This window comes from Anomaloglossus baeobatrachus, chromosome 2 (assembly GCF_048569485.1).
Source record: "Anomaloglossus baeobatrachus isolate aAnoBae1 chromosome 2, aAnoBae1.hap1, whole genome shotgun sequence".
NCBI lineage: Eukaryota > Metazoa > Chordata > Amphibia > Anura > Aromobatidae > Anomaloglossus > Anomaloglossus baeobatrachus.
In genome coordinates this window covers 758,033,343-758,054,879 of record NC_134354.1, presented here as the reverse complement: position 1 = coordinate 758,054,879, position 21,537 = coordinate 758,033,343, and the positions used below count along the sequence as shown (strand labels likewise).

Sequence of the window (21,537 nt, the reverse complement as noted above, 5' to 3'; positions counted from 1 at the left end):
TGGGGAAGGATGACTTAAAGGTTTTTTCTATAGGTGGGTGGGGAAGGAGGACTCACAGGCTTTTTCTGTGGGTGGGGAAGGAGGACACAGGCATTTTCTATAAGTGGGTGGAGAAGGAGGACACAGGCATTTTCTATAGGTGGGTGGGGAAGGAGGACTCACAGGCTTTTTCTATAGGTGAGGGGAAGGAGGACACAGGCTTTTTCTACAGCTGGGTGGGGAAGGAAGACAGGGTTTTTGTATAGGTGGGTGGGGAAGGAGGACAGAGGCTTTTTCTATAGCTGGGTGGGGAAGGAAGACACGGTTTTTGTATAGGTGGGTGGGGAAGGAGGACTCACAGGCTTTTTCTATAGGTGGGTGGGGAAGGAAGACAGGCTTTTTCTATAGGTGGGTGAGGAAGGAGGACAGGCTTTTTCTATAGCTGGGTGGGGAAGGAGGACTCACACCCTTTTTGTATAGTTGGGTGTGGAAAGAGGACTTGCCGACTTTTTTATAAGTGGGTGTGGAAGGAGGACTCACAGGCTTTTTTATTGGTGGGTGGAGAAGGAGGACACACAGTCTTTTTCTATAGGTGGGTGTGGAAAGAGGACTCGACGGCTTTTTTTATAGGTTGGTGGGGAAGGAAGACTCACAGGCTTTCTCCATAAGTAGGGGTAAACAGGAGTCACAGGCTTTCTCTATAAGTAGGGGTAAACAGGAGTCACAGGCTTTCTCTATAAGTAGGGGTAAACAGGACTCACAGGCTTTCTCTATAAGTAGGGGTAAACAGGACTCACATGCTTTCTCTATAAGTAGGGGTAAACAGGACTCACAGGCTTTTTCTATGACTTCTGGCTGTGGGGAAGCATGGTTTCACGTGAAACACCTGCATCCCGCCATAGCAGTCGTCTTATCCCGGAGCTCATCGTCTCAGAGTTCCATCTTGAATAGAATATTGTTGTGAATGTGACCCTGACAATGAGGAATCATCAGAAGGAAGATAATGGGACACCGTATCCTTCTATTTAGTGACAATATATGCACACAGAGCGTATGGCATCACAAAGCCACGGGCGTCATGAGCGATATACATTGGTAGCGGCATTCAGTGCCGCTTAGATATCTCCGTAGCTGGATTGTAACGCGCGCTGGCAGACAGCTATTATCTGCGGATGAAGATAAGAAGTGGAAAATATAATGCCATCTGAAGGACGCGGCTACACTGGCTCTTCATAGAGAGCGGCCACTGATAAGGCTTTGTGCCTATTCAGTGTGGAGATTGTAAGTCCTTCCAGACATTATCACACCCCGACCTCAGCGGACAATTCCTACAAAGGGAACACTGAAAATAACCTGGCGTAGGATCATTGTTCCTGTGTAATGTTCTGCAGGCACCTGGTGATGAAGGCATGTACTGTCCATTGCTTGTGTAGCATATTCTACAGCGCTGACATTTTCACCATGCAGCTAACTCTTACGTACAGTTGCAATCAGAAATATTCGCCCTCTTTTGCAAATGTAGTTCATTAGCAAAATATACAACTTTTTGCAATAATCAAATGAAACACAAACAATGTAAAAAGCTGATAACAGCTAAAAAAAAGTTTATTTCCAAATTCAGCAAAAAAATGCTACGTTTACTGACCCATTCATGACAAGCATCTTTATTAGATAGTAGAGCCCCTCTGGCTGTTATAACCTGTTGCAAATATGATGCATAGTAAGAAGCCAGCTCCTGGCAGCATTCCTGGGGAGTCTTAGCTCAATCATGGCAATGGCCTCCAGGTCAATAACATTCTTGTGTTGGCTGCAACTGTCTTCTTCAAATCCCACTAAAGATTTTTGTTATGGGTTTCAATTGTGGTGACTCACTGCCGCAGCTTCCTCACAAAAGGCATGACATTTTCTCCTACTACTTCCTGATACATAATTGAACCCAACTTGACCTTCACAGATTGCATGTTTTCAGTGCCTGTTGAGACCAAGCAGCATCAGAGTACCTCTAAGCCCTCGCCTTGCTTCATTGTAACCAAAATCAAACCACCACTACACTTCGTTGTAGATATCACTGAGCTACCTCCGTGCTTCACTGTAGGCATTACTGTGTACCACGATGCTTCAGTGTAGGCATCATCCAATCCACTACTATGTTTCACTGTAGGCATGACTGAGCCACGACCATGTTTCACTGTAGATATCACTGAGCTACCACCATGCTTCACTGTAGGCATCACCAAGCCACAGCCATCACTGAGCCACAACTATGCTTTGCTGAGTTACTGCAATGCTTCACTCTAGGCTTTTCCGAGACCCCCCTATGCTTCATCATAGGCATCACCAAACTTCCACCATGCAGCAGTGTAGGCATCACCAAGCCCCCACCATGCTTCATCATAGGCATCACCAAGCCCCCACCATGCTTCACTCTAGGCATCTCCAAGCCCCCACCATGCTTCATCATAGGCATCACGAAGCCTCCACCATGCTTCAGTGTAGACATCATCAAGCCCCCACCATGCTTCACTGTAGGCATCACCATGCCCCCACCATGCTTCATTATAGGCATCTCCAAGCCCCCACCATGCTTCATCATAGGCATCACGAAGCCTCCACCATGCTTCAGTGTAGGCATCATCAAGCCCCCACCATGCTTCACTGTAGGCATCACCATGCCCCCACCATGCTTCATTATAGGCATCACCAAGCCCCCACCATGCTTTACTGTATGCATCACCAGGCCCCCATCATGCTTCACTGTAGGCATCACCAAGATCCCACCTTGCTTCACTGTAGGCATCACCAAGCCCCCACCATGCTTTACTGTTACTGTAGGCATCACCAAACCCCCATTATGCTTCACTGTAGGCATCACTGAGATATCGCCACACTTCACTGTAGATATCACTGAGCCACTGCTATACTTCACTGTAGTCATCACCTAGTCACCGCCATGCTTCTTTATAGACATTCACTGTAGGTTTTTTTTCTGATACAGCGTTCCAAATCCCTTATGCAAACATTTAAGGGGTTGTCTACTACTTATTATTGGGCCCAGGGTGATGCTAAAATAAAAATATCAATACTCCCCTACTGAACTGGTACCATCTTCGTACTCCGCACTGTGTCCCCCGTTGGTCTCCTGACTTCTTTTTTCAGCTTGGACGAAACATGACTTCTGTAGTCAATCAACGGATGTTGATTAGCTGCAGTTGTCACCTGATGTCCCTTCAGGGAACATAATTAGAGGGCAGGTGGATGCAGTGAGGGATGCTGGTCCAATATGTGAGCATTTGTATTTATTTTAATTTTTACACCACACTGGGCCCATTAATTAGACCTAAAGTAATGGACCACCACTTTAAAGCATCCCTATTAGGGCTGAGCGGACCCAGACTGTAAAAATCCGGATTTGTGCGGTTTCAAAGAAGAGCTGCGCCTGCGAAGTGTACTCCTTTGTTGAACCTGAGCGCCTGCTTCAAGAAGCAGGCAGCTCAGGATGAGCTGCGCCGGCGATGTTTCCTCCACTGCTCAGCCTGGGCCTCCTGGTGCTTGAATCGTGCATCGGGAGGCCCAGGATGAGCCATGCCAGTGATGTTTCCTCCTCTGCTCGTCTGACCTGCAGACAGCGCCTGTGAACGGAAGCAGTCAGACGCTGTCACAAAGGCTGGGGGCACGTCTGACTGCAACCAATCACAGATGCCAGGCCGCGCAGTGGGCAGGAAAAGCCGCAGGAGCAGCGTACAGCCGCCAGAGCCTCGGTAAGTATGAAGCACTAGTTTCATTATTATTTTCTTTATTTTTCCTTTATTTATTTTTTTTAATTTCTTGAGTTCCGGATCAAACACCCGGAATCCCGGGCAACTTTGTAGCCGCACGGATCTGGACTTTTACAGTCCGGATCCGCCCAGCCCTAATTATGATATATATGAATTTGTGTTCTCACTAGGCGCCATTGAAAAGTGGCAGAAAATTAATAACGACTTCCCGAGCCGCATAATCATCTACCGGGACGGAGTCGGAGACGGACAGCTACAGATGTTGTTTGACTACGAGATCCCTCAGCTTCTTGGCTCCTTTAAAGAGTCCCAGACCGCATACAGGTATGGCAGCAAAATTTAAAGGGGTTCATCACCAGGTCAACAGTGGGCAAGTGTTGCTCTTATTTCATTCCCGCTCCTCTCCTGATTATACAATTTTTTATTTATTTTTTTTTAATCCGCCATATGCTTTCAGAGATATTGACCTTTTCACTACTAATTTTTATGGTGTTTCACAAGAGGGTGTGGCTCATAGGGTAATAATGGAGAGCAACGTAACGACCCGCCCCAGAGGATGCGGTGAGCCCCACCCCCAAGGAACGACCATGAAAATTACCACTAAATAAAACAAACACTTCTGTGGAACTATATAGTGGATTAAAATAAAAAAAAGAGTGTAGTCCAGGGAGCAGCAGGAATAATATAAGAGCTAAAATTGGACAATGTTCACTCGGTGGCAGGTCTTCATCGATGTGCAGTAGAAATACACTTTTAATTAACACCGTTTATTTGACCACATAGTGTACTGTAAAATGGGGGGAAAAAATCCAAATGTGGAAAAAAATGTGAAAAAACAATTCTGACATGTTTTTTTGGGAATATACATTTTATGAAAAAAATGACCTTGCATTATAACTCTCCTCATTGATAGGATTACAGTGATACCAAATATGTCCAGTTATTTTTTTTATTAGTTTGCACTGACAAGCAAAAGGGTAACAATGTTTTGAACTTTTGACTTTCAGGCTCCAGTCACCTAACCCAGGTATAAATAAAGATAGATATATAATACCCCTAAAAAATGGCTATATAAAGCCAATACAAAAAGATAAATTAAGTTAAATTACTTCCCTGTATGTTGTGCAATCAATACATGGCGTCGTGTGCTGATTGCACATGAATTAAGGACTACTACAGACTGACATTTATTTCCTCACCACTGACTGTATGGTTGGGTATCTTTCCTGACCCTGAAATTACTGTGTTCTCCCTACACCCTCCCCCACAGGTACCAATTTTTTCCCCTTCACCCCCAGGAAATTTTCCGTGTTTTGGGGTTTTTTTGCTCCCCTTCTTCCGAGAACCGTATTATTTTTCTTTCAGTCTTGCCATATAAGGGCTTATTTTAAGTGTGACGAGTTGTACTTTTAAATGAAACCATGCGTTTTACCATATAGTGTACTGGAAAACGGCAAAAAAATTCCAAGTGTAGAAAAATTGCAAAAAAAAAAAATGCGATTGCACAATTGTTTTGGGGGTATTTTATTCACCGTGTTCACTATATGTTAAAACTGATGTGTGGGTGTGATGCCGCAGGCCGGTGCGAGTTTGTAGACACCAAACATGTATAGGTTTACTTTTATCTAAGGGGTTAAGCAAAATTCAGAAGTTTGTCCAAAATAAGTGGCGCACTTTTTGCGCCATATTCCGAAAACCCGTAGCGTTCTCATTTTTCGGGATATGGGGCTCAGTGATGGGTTATTTTTTGCGTCTTGAGCTGACGATTTTAATGGTACAATTTTTGCGCAGATGCTACGTTTTGATCGCCTGTTATTGCATTTTGTGCAAAATTTGTGGCGACCAAAAAACGTAATTTTGACTTTTGGAATTTTTTTGACGCTACGCCGTTTGCCGATCAGATTAATTGATTTTATATTTTGATAGACCGGGCATTTTTGAACGTTGCGATACCAAATATGTTTATATTTTTTATCTTTTTAACCCTTTAATTTTCAATGGGGCAAATGGGGGTGATTTGAACTTTTAGGTTTTTTATTTTGTTTAATTTTTTAAAACTTTTTTTTTATTTTTTTTATATTGTACTAGTCCCCTTAGGAGACTATAAGAATTAGCAGTGTGATCGCTCATTTATTTCTGCTGATCAGAGCTGCACAGCTCAGATCAGCAGAAATGCTCATCTTCTGTAACAGCTAGCTCTCTGCTAGTTGTAAGAGGAAGTGAGTCATGATAACGATGGGAGTCATCACGTGACTTCCAATGGCAATGGGTAAGTGCGTGTTACCTGCTGCGGCATTTTAAATCGCGATGTCACATTACGATTTAAGGAGTTAACAGGCACAGGTGGATCGCGGATCCACCTGTGCCGGCAAGGCACACATGTCTGCTGTAAAAAAATCGGCAGAAATGTTCGGGGATCGGCACTGGCTCACCGCAGCAGCCGGTGGTGATCACCCCTTCATGATTTATAATGTACCTGTACGTCCTCAGTCGTGAAGGGGTTAGAGCTGTAGTGGATGGTCAGATATAGAGCCTGAAAGTCAAAAGTTCAAAATATTGTTATCCATTTGCTCGTCACTGTAGTCCTGAGTCACTGGGCTGTGAACGGAGTTTCACCGCACATCACAGCCCAGCTTTGTGCCTGCTTGCGGCGCTCTGTTAATGAAAGCAGTGAAGGAGACAGCGTGTGCCATGCCGGGCTGTGATATGTGGTGAAACTCCATCCACAGCCCAGTCACTAAGGGAGACTGGGTCCTGCCTCGGTGATGTCAGGTCACCTTCCAATTTCGGAAGTTGACATCAGAGGTCACTGCAGCCCGGGGGTCACGTGATGGGGGATAAGCGGACAGTGATAGCACCGCTCACGGGCAGCATGGACAACAGAAGGTATTTAGAGAAAGCCTTCATACTCAGCTCTTTATCGATGTGGCCACTATACATTGTAGTGGAGCACCCCTTTACTATACATTGTAGTGGAGCACCCCTTTAACCCTATGTCAACAGCCATGTTCTTATCATCTGTGAGGCTCCCACTAATTATATATTTATTATAGCCCTAAGGTGACAGTGGTGGTGGTGAGGAAGAGATGTACCACTCGCTTCTTCTGTGAGTCTCACCGAGGATTGCAGAACCCCCCATTGGGAACCATTATTGATAGTGAAGTGACCAGACCAGAATGGCAAGTAACTATATGTAACCATCGTATGTATCTGCCGTTAGGTTCTCTTTAAGGTCATTGCAGCCCAACAGCACTCTGCAATCGCATTGAACAGAAAGGTGAATCTGATGTAATAGCTGTTCCTAAATAAAAGTAATATTACTATTTCGGACTTATCCTGAAAACTAGGTACAGATTTGCTTTAATTTTTTCCCCAGACTGTGCTTTAAAGGGAACCTGTCAGGTCCCCTATGCCCTCTAACCTAGGGGCAGGGACGTGTGGGCTAAAAATCCCTGTCTAATAATATTGTGTAAAAGCAAAGTATAAAAAAAGGCTTTATAACTTACATTTCTTTATCGTTCCTTTGGGAGACCCAGACAATGGGTGTTTAGCTTCTGCCTCCGGAGGACAGACAAAGTACTACACTTAAAAGTGTAACTCCTCCCTCTTAGCTTATACACCCCCTGATGAGCAGACTCAGTCAGTTTATCGCTTTGTGTTCAGGAGGCATACATCCACACATGCATTCTCATATGATTTTTTCCTTTTGGAACGAGATTGAAGAGTGGGGTCCACGTCTAGACCCCCGGCATGTCCCTTCTCACCCCACTGTGTCGGCGGTGTTGTAAGGTTGATTCCTAGGCTGGAGCCTTACATGCCGCGCTCCTTCACCATCCCTCCTGGGCTCTGGCTTGAAGTGGGAGCTAGCACGGTCTCCATGCTTGGCAGGAGACCGGTCTCCATCCGCAGCCCTTCAGGACCCTGCTGGACCGGAGCACTCATCCCCAGGGACATAGCCCTGCGTCTCAGCAAGCTAAGTACCTGAGACGTTTAGTTTTCCGGGTCCCTGTACTTTATTGTTGTGGGAGAGTGTGCTGATTGTGTTTTCTGACATTTCCAGCGGGTTCTCTAGCTGTCGCCTGAGAACCGCGCCGATGGTGCCTGCGCGACGGCCGCGCCGCTCAAATTTAGGCCTCGGCTTCGCCGGAGGCCTAGTTTCGGTTTCACTGACCTCGCCTGTCTCTCATGCAGAGGGACAGGCTCGGCTCCTCCCGGGGGCCGTTCTGTGCAGGGGAGGGACACTCCCCACTGCTGTGTGTGTCCCCTCCCCTGTAGGTCTCTATGGCCCTCCAGTTCCCGCTCCTCAAGCAAGTCCCGCCCCCTCTCTTCGCTCCGGCGGCCATTTTTTCAGCGTTCTCTCTGCATTGCAGCGCTGGTCTGCAGCATCTCTGCTGAGGTGCTGTGCTTGGGGGTCCGGGCTTCGGGATCTGGAGGGCACACAACACCGCTCCAGCGGTCTGGTAAGCCACAACCGGTCTCCGGTTGTGGACCTCTGTTTATACTCTCTGGGGTTCATTCTCTGGCAGAGCCCCCACTCCAGCAGCATGTCTCACACGAGGAGCAAGGCTCCAAAGCTTTATTCAGTATGCACTGCATGTAAGCTCCTGCTGCCTGAACCGAGCATTTTCCCACATTGTGATGCCTGCTCTAACCTGGCGGTGCCTCAGCCTGGAGTCTCACACCCAGTGGTCTCTCAGGCTGCTCCTGCTCCTGTGGCTGAATCCCCGGCTTGGGTAGAAGCTTTTTCTAGGTCTATCTCCCAGTCGTTTGCTGACTCCATGGGACATCTGTCCAGGACTTTGCTGAACATGCATCAGCCCCCTTCACAGGGTTCCTCAGCTGCTAGGGGTCTCTCAGGACCGGAGCTCACAGAGGATTCCTCATTTGGTCCCAGACCCCGTCCTCCTAAGAAGAGACGCAGGGTCCCCTCTCCTTCCTCGTCCCGCGGCTCTGATTCAGGAGCTGACTCGCAGGATGAGGAGGATGCCTTTACGGGGGGCTCGGAGGTTAACTCCATGTGCCCCATTGATCTGTCCGAAAGTGACTCAGATGTTAGTGATTTGATTGCTTCCATTAATTCTGTACTGGAGCTCAATCCGCCAGTATCAGAGGAGCAACCCTCTCTAGCAGAAAAGCACCAGTTTACCTCGCCTAAGAGAGTGAAGAATGTGCTCTTTAACCACTCCAGTTTTCAGGCCGCTGTGACCAAACCCAGGGCCTGTCCTGACAAACGCTTCCCAAAGCGTGGTTCTGATGACCGCTTTCCCTTTCCACCTGAGGTGGTCAAGGAGTGGGCTCATTCCCCAAAGGTAGACCCCCCCGGTGTCTAGGCTCTCAGCCCGGACCGTTGTGTCGGTGGCTGATGGCACCTCCCTTAAGGATTCCACTGACCGCCAGATTGACCTCCTGGCCAAATCCGTATATGAAGCGGCGGGGGCCTCGTTCTCCCCGACTTTTGCAGCAGTGTGGGCTCTCAAAGCCATCTCTGCTTCTCTAGAGGAGATGCATTCCCTCGCCAGGGAATCTATGCCCGAAATGGTTACCTTAACTTCCCAAGCTTCAGCTTTTTCATCCTATGCCATGTCTGCCATGCTGGAGGCTTCTCACCGCACTGCGGTGGCTTCGGCTAATTCCCTCGCTATCCGCAGGATCTTGTGGCTTCGAGAGTGGAAGGCAGATGCTTCTTCAAAGAAGTACCTTGCTGGGCTCCCTTTTGCTGGGTCCCGCTTGTTCGGTAAACAGCAGGATGAAATTATTAAGGAAGCTACTGGCGGGAAGAGTACTTCCATGCCACAAACCAAGACCAGGAAACCTGTCCAGGGTAGGAATCAGTCGAGGTTTCGTTCCTTTCGTTCCTCCAACTGGTCGTCCTCTAAGCCCTCGGCTTCGTCCACTAACTCAGCCAAGGACCAGAAATCCAACTGGCGCCCAAAAGCGCGTCCACAGAAGACCGCAGGAGGTGCTGCCGCTAAGGCAGCCTCCTCGTGACTATCTGTCAGCGCCAGCAACGTCCTTAGTCGGTGGCAGGCTCTCCCACTTTGGCGACGCTTGGTTTCAACACGTCTCCGATCAGTGGGTGAGAGATATCATCTCCCACGGCTACAGGATAGAATTCTCTTCCAGTCCGCCAAACAGATTTTTTCTCTCAACTCCCCCCTGCTCCAAGGCCGCCGCCTTGTCGCAGGCCGTGGTATCCTTGCAGGCAAACGGAGTAATTGTACCGGTGCCCGCCCGGGAACGGTTCAGAGGTTTCTACTCAAATCTCTTCCTAGTTCCCAAAAAGGACGGTTCCTTCTGGCCCATCCTGGATCTCCAGCTTCTCAACAAGCATGTTCAGGTGCGGCACTTTCGCATGGAGTCCCTGCGATCAGTCATTGCTTCAATGACCCAAGGGGATTTCCTGGCATCCATCGACATCAGAGATGCCTATCTGCATGTGCCAATTGCAGTTTCTCACCAGCGTTGGCTGTGTTTTGCAATCGGAGAAGATCATTTCCAATTCGTGGCTCTCCCCTTCGGGTTGGCCACAGCCCCTCGGGTATTCACCAAGGTCATGGCAGCAGTGATTGCGGTCCTGCATCTACAGGGGTTGGCAGTGATTCCTTACCTGGACGACCTTCTAGTCAAGGCTTCATCCAGCACGGACTGTCCTCGGAGTGTCTCGCTCACTCTTGCCACTCTAGCCCAATTCGGGTGGCTTGTCAATCTCCCCAAATCTACTCTGACTCCGACCCAGAGTCTCACGTACCTAGGGATGCAGTTCGAGACTTTGCCGGCACTTGTGAAGTTGCCCTTAGTCAAACAGCAGTCCCTCCAACTGGCGGTGCGCTCTCTACTGAGGCCCCGCCGTTATTCCCTCAGGCGCCTGATGCAGGTGCTGGGTCAAATGGTGGCGTCAATGGAGGCTGTTCCCTTTGCCCAGTTCCATCTGCGTCCCCTGCAGCTGGATATTCTCCGCTGTTGGGACAAGCGGCCTTCCTCCTTGCACAGGTTAGTGGCTCTGTCGCCACAGACCAGGAGATCTCTTCAGTGGTGGCTTCGGCCCCTCTCTCTGTCCCAGGGGCGCTCCTTCCTGGCCCCGTCCTAGGTGATCCTCACCACGGATGCCAGTCTATCCGGCTGGGGAGCGGTATGTCTCCACCACAGAGCGCAGGGCACTTGGACTCCGTCCGAGTCAGCCCTTTCGATCAATGTGCTGGAAACCAGAGCTGTGCTTCTGGCTCTCCTGGCTTTTCACCACCTGTTGGCGGCAGGCACATCCGAGTCCAGTCAGACAACGCGACAGCGGTTGCCTACATCAATCACCAAGGCGGGACACGCAGCCGCCTGGCAATGTTAGAGGTACAACGCATCCTTCAATGGACGGAGGACTCCAAGTCCACCATATCCGCAGTCCACATCCCAGGCGTGGAAAACTGGGAGGCAGATTATCTCAGCCGTCAAACCGTGGACAGTGGCGAGTGGTCTCTGCACCCGGCAGTGTTTCAGTCGATCTGCCGCAAATGGGGCACTCCGGACGTGGACCTAATGGCATCCCATCACAACAACAAAGTTCCGGTTTACGTGGCTCGCTCCCACGATCCTCAGGCCTTCGCCGCGGACGCTCTGGTTCAAGACTGGTCCCAGTTTCGTCTGTCCTACGTGTTTCCCCCTCTAGCTCTCTTGCCCAGAGTCCTGCGCAAGATCAGAATGGAGGGCCGTCGAGTCATCCTCATTGCACCGGACTGGCCCAGGCGAGCTTGGTACCCAGACCTGCTCCATCTGTCCGTAGAGGTGCCGTGGCATCTCCCGGACCGTCCAGACCTTCTCTCACAAGGTCCTCAGATTGACGGCGTGGCTCTTGAGTCCTGGATCTTGACGGCTTCTGGTATTCCTCCGGAAGTCATCTCCACTATGACTCGGGCCCGTAAGTCTTCCTCCGCCTAGATCTATCACAGGACTTGGAAGATTTTCCTGTCCTGGTGTTGCTCTTCCGGCCATCCTCCTTGGCCATTCTCCTTGCCGACCCTTCTGTCTTTTCTACAGTCCGGTCTGCAGCTAGGACTGTCCATCAACTCTCTCAAGGGACAAGACTCAGCTCTGTCAGTGCTGTTCCAGCGGCGTCTCGCCCGGCTGGCTCAGGTCCGCACCTTCATGCAGGGCGCGTCTCACATCATTCCGCCTTACCGGCGGCCCTTGGATCCCTGGGACCTTAATTTGGTTCTCACGGTTTTGCAGAAACCCCCCTTTGAGCCTCTTAGGGAGGTTTCTTTGTATCGTCTTTCACAGAAAGTGGCCTTTCTGGTGGCCATAACTTCCCTCAGGAGAGTCTCCGATTTGGCTGCTCTCTCTTCGGAGTCACCCTTTTTGGTCTTTCATCAAGACAAGGTGGTTCTCCGTCCGACTCCGGACTTTCTCCCTAAGGTGGTCTCTCCTTTCCACCTTAACCAGGACATTACCCTACCTTCCTTTTGTCCGGCTGCTGTTCATCGCTTTGAAAAAGCGCTGCATACTCTGGATCTGGTGCGTGCTCTCCGGATCTATCTGTCTCGCACCGCTGCTCTTAGGCGGTGCACTTCTCTTTTTGTGCTAACCACAGGTCGGCGCAAGGGCCTTTCTGCTTCTAAGCCGACCTTAGCCCGTTGGATTAGGTCGACCATTTCGGATGCCTACCAGTGTTCTCATGTGCCTCCCCCGCCGGGGATCAAGGCTCACTCGACCAGAGCTGTCGGTGCCTCTTGGGCTTTCAGGCACCAGGCTACGGCTCAACAAGTCTGTCAGGCTGCCGCTTGGTCTAGTCTGCACACCTTTTCAAAGCACTACCAAGTGCATGCTCATGCTTCGGCAGATGCGAGCTTGGGCAGACGCATCCTTCAGGCGGCTGTCGCCCAGTTGTGAAGTTAGGTTCTGCCTACTTCTTTGTTTTTCTGTTTAGTTCCCACCCAGGGACAGCTTTGAGATGTCCCATTGTCTGGGTCTCCCAAAGGAACGATAAAGAAAAAGAGAATTTTGTTACTTACCGTAAATTCTTTTTCTTATAGTTCCGTATTGGGAGACCCAGCACCCTCCCTGTTGCCTGTTGGCAATTTCTTGTTCCGCGTGTTATCACCGGCTGTTGTCGTAGACAGAGTTTCCGGTTGTTCCGGTTTTTGCTCTGTTTTACTTGTGGGTGGCTATTCTCCTTCAGCTTTTGCACTAAACTGGCTGAGTCTGCTCATCAGGGGGTGTATAAGCTCAGAGGGAGGAGCTACACTTTTAAGTGTAGTACTTTGTGTGTCCTCCGGAGGCAGAAGCTAAACACCCATTGTCTGGGTCTCCCAATACGGAACTATAAGAAAAAGAATTTACGGTAAGTAACAAAATTCTCTTTTTTGCCTATTCCAATAAGCGCTGGGACTAGTCACAAGGATGTTGTTTCACCCCGACTAGTCTGCCCTCTTTCCATGGTATAACGCCCCTCTGGACATGATACCATGATTTCAATGAGCTGTTGTCACCGCCGGCTCATGGAAATTTTGCACATGCGCGCGTCTCATTCCCGCAGAGTTGCTTGGCCCCCCTAGCCCTGGTGTACGCTTGTCGGCTTCACAAGCGCACTGTGCATGATCCGAAGTCTACTGTGCTTCTGACCATGCGTAGAGCACATTTGAAGCCGACAGGCGTACACCAGGGCTAAGGGAGCCAAGCATCACTGCGGGAATGAGACGCGCGCATGTGCAAGATTCCATGAGCCGGCAGTGACATCGGCACCTTGAAATCATGGTATCACGCCCACAGTAGCGTGATACCACGTAAGGAGGACAGACGAGTCAGGGTGAAGCGACGTCCTTGCGACTAGTCCCAGCGCTTATTAGCATAGGGAATACATAAGTCATAAACCTCTTTTTTATACTTTGCTTTTCCACAATATTATTAGACAGGGATTTTTAGCCTACACATGTGTCCCTGCTCCTAGGTTACAGGCCATATGGAACCTGACAGGTTCACTTTAAAGGCAACCAACCAGCAGATTTTTGCCCTATTAACCAGAGGCAGTGCCACAATGGCGCTAAGATGGTGATTAAAGGGTTACCTTTAGTGGAGGAATCTGAGGTTTGATTGCAGAGTAAGCCTTGTTCAGACCTTCAGAAATGACGTAATTTGTGCAGTGTCTTGAGCATCGGGGCAGGACTTTGTGGGTCAGGTCCTCTGTACTGCTTCCTCCTCCTGTCTTATCTTGTCTTCATGTGAATTTTGCACCATCAGCGCCATTACCACTATTGGTTACACATGCGCGTCGCTATTGTGACATTCTCCTTAATAAAATGGTGCCAGAGTCAGCGCATGCACGAACTGCGAAACTCCGGCGCCATTTTATTGAAGACACTGTGGAGACAAATATGAGTGACAGCGGTGAATGCACACAATCAATTTTTTATCAGCGCAGGCGCCGCCGCTCATGGTCATCTCCACAGTGTTGTCAGTAAGATGAAAAATCACAACACACGCATGCACTCCAGAGCCATTTTATTCAAGACAACGTCACAATAGCAATGCGCATGCGTCGGCAACAGCGGTAATGGTGGCGGTGCAAAACTTAAGTGAAAACAAAGAGGCAAGGCAGGAGGAGGAATCATTACAGAGGATCCGACCCACAAAGTCTGGCCCTGATGCTCAAGACACTGTTTATCCTGTTGTGTCTTCTTTGGTGTCTTATTGGTCATTGCTGCTTAAATTGTACATAAGAAATAGTGCACATTTTCCAAGCAGAAACCTGATAAACACTCAGGTCGCTTCTTTTAGCTGCTTTATGGCTTTTGAAGCCTTGAGTAGTTAACATATTACATACAGTTACATTGTATGTGGGCTCAGGATATGAGCCTGCATCTCTCCCGGCAGGTGATCTAACAGCGGCTCATGAAGTTTAGCCCTGGCCTCGCCCGTTAACCTGGTAAATATTACTGTCAATCTTTGACACCGGCATTTGTAGGGTGGCACATTATTCTATGAGTCCATCGGTGCCCCCATGACGCGATTGTGGGATGCCGATCGGTTGGGGGGCTACTGAAGACACCTGTGCCTGTAATGACCGTTTTCTGTGCCTGCAATGACGGTTCTCCTATGAGCGCCAGCTTCTAGCTGCTGTTCATAGAAGATCATGATTTTTGCTACGTACAGCAATATTGTGGTTTTGCTGCATATGGCACAAATGATTGGGGGTTACAGGTTCATGTCCCCGAAGAGGACTACAAACACAGTGAAAAGTGACATTAAAAAAAAACAAAAAAACATTTTGTTTTCCCCCATTAGGAATAAAGAAATAATCTAAAAGAAACCCACCTATTTGGTATGGTGACGTTTGTAAAAGTCTGATCTATCAAATAAAAAATAAATCAACCCAATTGGCAAACGGTGTAACGAGAAAAAAAAACACCAGGATTAAGGTTTTTTTCAACCACCGCAATACTGCAAAAAAAATGATGCAATGAAAATATGGTATCTACACCAAAATAGTATCCATTAAAACGACAGCTCAGAGCACCAAAAACTGAAAACATTACGAGTCTTGAAAAATGGTGGCACAAGCATCATTTTCTTTTTACAAATTTTCCCCCAAAATGGTTACAACTTAATGGACCCCATAGTCTAACATATAGTATAATGCACACTCCATAGTCTTCAATTCAGTAAAATGCACACCCCATAGTCTTCCATATAGTATAATTCACCCCCATAGTCCCCCATATATTATAATGCACCCCCATAATCCTCCATGTTGTAAAATGGGCTCCAAATTGCTTTCCAGCTATAATACACCCCATTGTCTTCCATATATTATAATGCATCCTTATAATCCTCCATATAAGATAATTCTCCCCATAGTCCTCCATATAGTATAATGCACTCAGTACTCTTACAGTGAAGGAAATCATTTTTTGATTCCTTGCTGATTTTAGGGTAGGTTGAGAGATAGAATATCCAAAATAAAATCCAGAAAATCACATTGTATAAGTTATGTAAATTTATTTGCATTTTGCAGAGAGAAATAAGTATTTGATCCCTGTGGCAAACAAGACTTAATACTTGGTGGCAATAAACTTGTTGGCAGCACAGCAGTCAGACGTTTTTTTTGTAGTTGATGATGAGGTTTGTGCACATCAGGAGGAATTTTGCTCCACTCCTCTTTGCAGATCATCTCTAAATCATTTAGATTTAGAGGCTGTCGCTTGGCAACTCGGAGCTTCAGCTCCTCCATAGGTTTTCTATGTGGTTAAGGTCTGGAGACTGGCTAGGCCACTCTATGACCTTAAGGAGCTTCTTTTTGAGCTACTCCTTTGTTGTAAAGAGTGTGTTCTTTAACCACTCCAGTTTTCCGACCGCTGTGACCAAACCCAGGGCCTGTCCTGACAAACGCTTCCCAAAGCGTGGTTCTGATGACCGTTTTCCCTTTCCACCTGAGGTGGTCAAGGAGTGGTCTCACTCCCCAAAGGTAGACCCCCCCGGTGTCTACGCTCTCAGCCCGGACCGTTGTGTCGGTGGCTGACGGCACCTCACTTAAGGATTCCACTGACCGTCAGATTGACCTTCTGGCCAAATCTGTGTATGAAGCGGCGGGGGCCGCGTTTTCCCCGACTTTTGCAGCAGTGTGGGCTCTCAAAGCCATCTCTGCTTCTCTAGAGGAGATGCATTCCCTCACCAAGGAATCTATGCCTGAGATGGTTGCCTTAACTTCTCAAGCTTCAGCTTTTTCATCTTATGCCATGTCTGCCATGCTAGAGACTTCTCACCGCACTGCGGTGGCTTCGGCTAATTCCCTCGTTATCTTGTGGCTTCGAGAGTGGAAGGCAGATGCTTCTTCAAAGAAGTACCTTGCTGGGCTCCCTTTTGCTGGTTCCTGGCTGTTCGGTGAACAGCTGGATGAAATTATTAAGGAAGCTACTGGCGGGAAGAGTACTTCCATGCCACAAACCAAGACCAGGAAACCCACCCAGGGTAGGAATCAGTCGAGGTTTCGTTCCTTTCGTTCCTCCAACTGGTCGTCCTCTAAGCCCTCCGCCTCGTCCGCTAACTCAGCTAAGGACCAGAAATCCAACTGGCGCCCAAAAGCGCGTCCGCAGAAGACCGCAGGAGGTCCTGCCACTAAGGCAGCCTCCTCGTGACTCTCTGCCCGCTCCAGCCACGTCTTTAGTCGGTGGCAGGCTCTCCCACTTTGGCGACGCTTGGTTAAAACAAGTCTCCGATCAGTGGGTGAGAGATATCATATCTCACGGCTACAGGATAGAATTCTCTTCCAGCCCGCCAAACAGATTTTTCTTTATCGTTCCTTATGGGAGACCCAAACCATGGGTGTATAGCTACTGCCTCCGGAGGACACACAAAGTACTACACTAAAAGTGTAGCTCCTTCCTCCTAGCATATACACTCCCCGGATGACAAATCCAACCAGTTTCATGCTTTGTGTTCAGGAGGTCACACACACACATGCATCCTCTTTTGATTTTTCTTTTTTTCTAAAGATTTGGAAGAAAAGCGGGTCCACTGGACTCCCGGCATGTCCCTTCTCACCCCCCTGTGCGGCGGTGCTGTTAAGGTTGACTTCAGGGCAGGAGCCCTTCATGCCGCGCTCCTTCACCATCCCTTAGGGGCTCTGGCTTGAAGTTAGAGCCAACACGGTTCTCACTGCCTTGCAGGAGACCGGCCTCCATCCGCAGCCCTTTTGCAGGACCCTGCTGGACGGAGCACTGAACCCCCACCCCACCCAGGGACTGGGCCCTGCGTCTCAAAGCTAAGTATAGAGACGTTATTCAGAGGGTCTTTCTGCAATGTGGGGCACTTTTATTGGGGGGGACAGTGATTTACTTTAATAATGCTGCTTTTTACTGTGTTTCCGGCCGGTTCCACGGTTTCTACTGAGAACCGCGCCGATGATGCCTGATTGTCGGCCGCATGCATAACTCTAGGCCCCGGCTTCAGCCGCGGCCTAGTTTCGTTTCGTTCCCCTGCATGTCAGTCATGCATGCAGGGGGACACTGCAGCGCCGCCCACCGGCCGCTCTGCACAGGGGAGGACACTCCTCTTTGAGGAGATGATTCCCTCCCCTGTACATCTCCTTAGCCCTCCGATTCCCACTCCTGGCTTAACCCCCAAACACCCCCCCCCCCCTCACTCTGGCGCCATTTTCTCAGCGTTCTTAGTACACTGGTCGGCGCTGGCTGCACTGCAGAAGGAGTGAATATCTGGCTGGGGGTCCAGGCTTGGAATCCGGAGGGCACACATAATAGCGGTATGGTAAGTCACAACCTCTGGTTGTGCACTTTTATACACTCAGGGCATTCTGAAGGAGTTAATTCTTTATTATAGAACCTCCTCCTCAGCAGCATGTCTCACACTAGGAGCAAGGCTCCAAGGCTGTACGCTATATGCACTGCATGCAAGCTCATATTGCCTGAACCGAGCACAGACCCACACTGTAATGCCTGTTCTAATGTGGTGGTGCCTCAGCCTGGAGTCTCCCCAGGCTGAACCCCCGGCTTGGGTAGCATCTTTTTTCAATGCTATTTCCCAGTCCTTTGCAGACTCCATTGGACAGTTGTCTCGGACGCTGCTAAGCATGCATCAGCCCCCTTCTCAGGGTGCCTCTGCTGCTCCAGCTCGCTCTGCAGAGCTCACAGAGTCTGTTTCATCTAATCCCAGACCCCGTCCTCCTAAACGGAGACGCAGGGACTCCTCTCCTTCCTCGTCCCACGGCTCTGCCTCACGGGCCGAGTCACAAGGCGAGGAGGATGCCCTTACTGTGGGCTCAGACGCTTCGTCTATGTACCCCATTGATACCGATGGTGATGCAGATGTTAGCGATTTGATAGCGTCCATTAACTCCGTTCTGGACCTTAACCCTCCAGTGTCAGAAGAACAGGCCTCTTTGGTAGAAAAACACCAGTTTATCTCACCTAATAGAGCAAGGAGTACGTTTTTTGTTTTTTTGTTTTTTTTTTAACCACTCCAGCTTTCAGGCCACTGTGACTAAACCCAGGGCCTGTCCTGACAAACGCTTCCTTAAGCGTACTTCTGACTTACTGGGGGCTCGGACGCTCTCCATGTACCCTATTGATCTGTCCGAAAGTGACGCAGATGCTAATGATTTGTTTGCGTCCATTATATTTGTACTGGACCTCAATCCGCCTGTATCAGGGGAGCACCCCTCTTTGGCAGAAAAGCATCAGTATACCTTGCCTAAGAGAACAAGGAGTGTGTTCCTTATCCACTCCAGCATTCAGGTCACTGTGACCAAGCCCAGAGCCTGTCCTGACAGACGCTTCCCAGAGCGTGGTTCTGATGACTGTTTCCCCCTTCCACCAATGGTGGTCAAGGAGTGGGCTCACTCACCAAGGGTGGACCCTCCGGGGTCTAGACTTTCAGCCCGGACAGTTGTATCAGTGGCTGACGGCACCTCTCTGAGGATCCCACTGTCCGCCAGGTTGTCCTTCTGGCCAAATCTATAGATGAGGCGGCAGGGGCCTCGTTCTCCCCATCTTTTGCAGCAGTGCGGGCTCTCAAAGCCATCTCTGCTTCTCGGGAGGAGATGCATTCCCTCACCAGGGCCTTTATGCCCGAATTGGTTGCCTTAACTTCCAGGCTTCAGTCTTTTCATCCCATAGCTGGAGACTGTCACCGCACTGCGGTGGCCTCGGCTACTTCCCTCGCTATCCGCAGGTTCCTGTGGCTTCGAGAGTGGAAGGCAGATGCTTCTTAAGAAGTTCCTTGCTGGACTCCCTTTTACTGGGACCAGTCTATTCGGTGAACAACTGGATGAAATTATTAAGGAAGTTTTTGGCAGGAAGAGTACTTCCATGCCACAACCCAGGAAACCTTCCAGGGCAGGAACCAGTCGAGGTTTCGTTCCTTTCGTTTCCTCTAACTGGTCGTCCTCTGAGCCCTCGGCCTCGTCCACTAACTCAGCCAAGGTCCGTAAACCAACTGGCGCATGAAACCGCGTCCTAAGTCGGCAGGAGCTGCTGCCACCAGGGCAGCCTCCTCTTGATTATCTGGCCGCGCCAGTAACGTCCTTGGTCGGTGGCAGGCTCTCCCTCTTGGGCGACGTGTGGTTGCAACACGTCTTCGATCAGTGGGTGTGGGTTACCCTCTCCCACGGCTACAGAACAGAATTCTATCCAGCTGCCAAACAGATTTTTTTCTGACAACTCCCCCCTGCTCCAAGGCCGCCGCCTTCTCACAGGCCGTGGCATTCTTGCAGGCCAATGGAGTAATTGTACCAGTTCCCGACTGGGAACGGTTCTGAGATTTCTACTCAAATCTCTTCCTAGTCCCCGAAAAGGACGGTGCTTTCCGACCTGGATCTCAAGCTTCTCAACAAGCATGTTCAGGTGCGGCAATTTTGCATGAAATCTCTGCGATCAGTCAATGACCCAAGGAGATTTCTTAGCATCCATCGACATCAGAGATGTCTCTCTGCATGTGCCATTCGCAGTTTCACACCAGCGTTGGCTACGTTTTGTAATCGGAGAGGAACATTTCCAATCGTGGCTCTCCCCTTGGGTTAGCCACAGCCCCTCGTGTATTCACCAGTTGCGGTTCTGCTCCTCCAGGGGTTGGTAGTGATTCCTTACCTGGACGCCCTTCTAGTCAGGGCTTCATCCAGTGCAGACTGTCAGCGGAGTGTCTCGCTCACTCTCGCCACGCTTGCAAGTCCACTCTGACCCCGACCCAGGAACTTACGTACCTAGGGATGCAATTCGGGACTCTGCTGGCACTTGTGAAGCTGCCCTTAGTCAAACAGCAGTCTCTTCATCTGGCGGTTCGCTCTCTGCTGAGGCTCCGCCGTCATTCCATCAGGCACCTCATGCAGGTGCTGGGTCAGATGGTGGCGTCAATAGAAGCGGTTCCCCTTGCCAGTTCCATCTGCGTCCCCTGCAGCTGGACATTTTCCGCTGTTGGGACAAGGGACTTCTTCCTTGCACGGGCTGGTGGCTCTGTCGCCACGGACCAGGAGCTCTCTTTAAGTGGTGGCTTCGGCCCCTCTCTCTGTACCAGGGACGCTCCTTTCTGGCCCCGTCATGGGTGATTCTCACCACGGATGCCGGTCTATCCGGCTGGGGAGCAGTGTTTCTCCACCACCGAGCACAGGGCACTTGGACTCCGTCCGAATCAGCCCTCTCGATCAATGTGCTAGAAATCAGGGCTGTAGTCCTTGGACTCGCAGCCGCCTAGCAATGTTGGAAGTTCAACATATCCTTCAGTGGACGGAGGACTCCGAGTCCACCATATCCGCAGTCCACATCCCAGGCGCAGAAAACTGGGAGGCAGATTATCTCAGCCGTCAAACCGTGGACAGCGGCGGGTGAGCCCTGCATCCGGCAGTGTTCCGGTCAATTTAGCAGGCGGGGCACTCCGGAAGTGGACCTAATGGCATCCCGGCACAACAACAAGGTCCCGGTTTACGTGGCTCGCTCCCACGATCCTCAGGCCTTGGCAGCGGACGCGCTGGTTCCAGATTGGTCCCAGTTCCGTCTGGCCTACGTGTTTTCCCCTCTAGCTCTCTTGCCCAGAGTCCTGCGCAAGATCAAAATGGAGGGCCGTCGGGTCGTACTCATCGCCCCAGGCCCAGGCGAGCTTGGTTCCCAAACCTGCTCCGTCTGTTCGTAGAGGTGCTGTGGCATCTCCCGGACCGGCCAGACGTTCTCTCAGAGGGTCCGTTTTCCACAACAATTCTGCGGCTCTCAGATTGACGGCGTGGCTCTTGAGCCCTGAATCCTTACGGCTTCAGGCATTCCTTCCGAGGTCATCTTCACTATGACTCAGGCTCGGA

The 21,537-nt window shown here is 49.8% G+C and overlaps 1 protein-coding gene across 1 annotated transcript in view; it reads left to right on the top strand.

Moving 5' to 3' along the window:
* Window positions 1-21,537, top strand: part of PIWIL4 (piwi like RNA-mediated gene silencing 4) — a 347,467-nt gene that overhangs the window by 277,372 nt on the left and 48,558 nt on the right. The window contains exons 18-19 of the mRNA XM_075337494.1: window positions 3,926-4,079; window positions 6,809-6,934. Coding sequence (XP_075193609.1) covers window positions 3,926-4,079; window positions 6,809-6,934 — 280 coding nt within the window. The remainder of the gene's footprint in view (window positions 1-3,925; window positions 4,080-6,808; window positions 6,935-21,537) is intronic.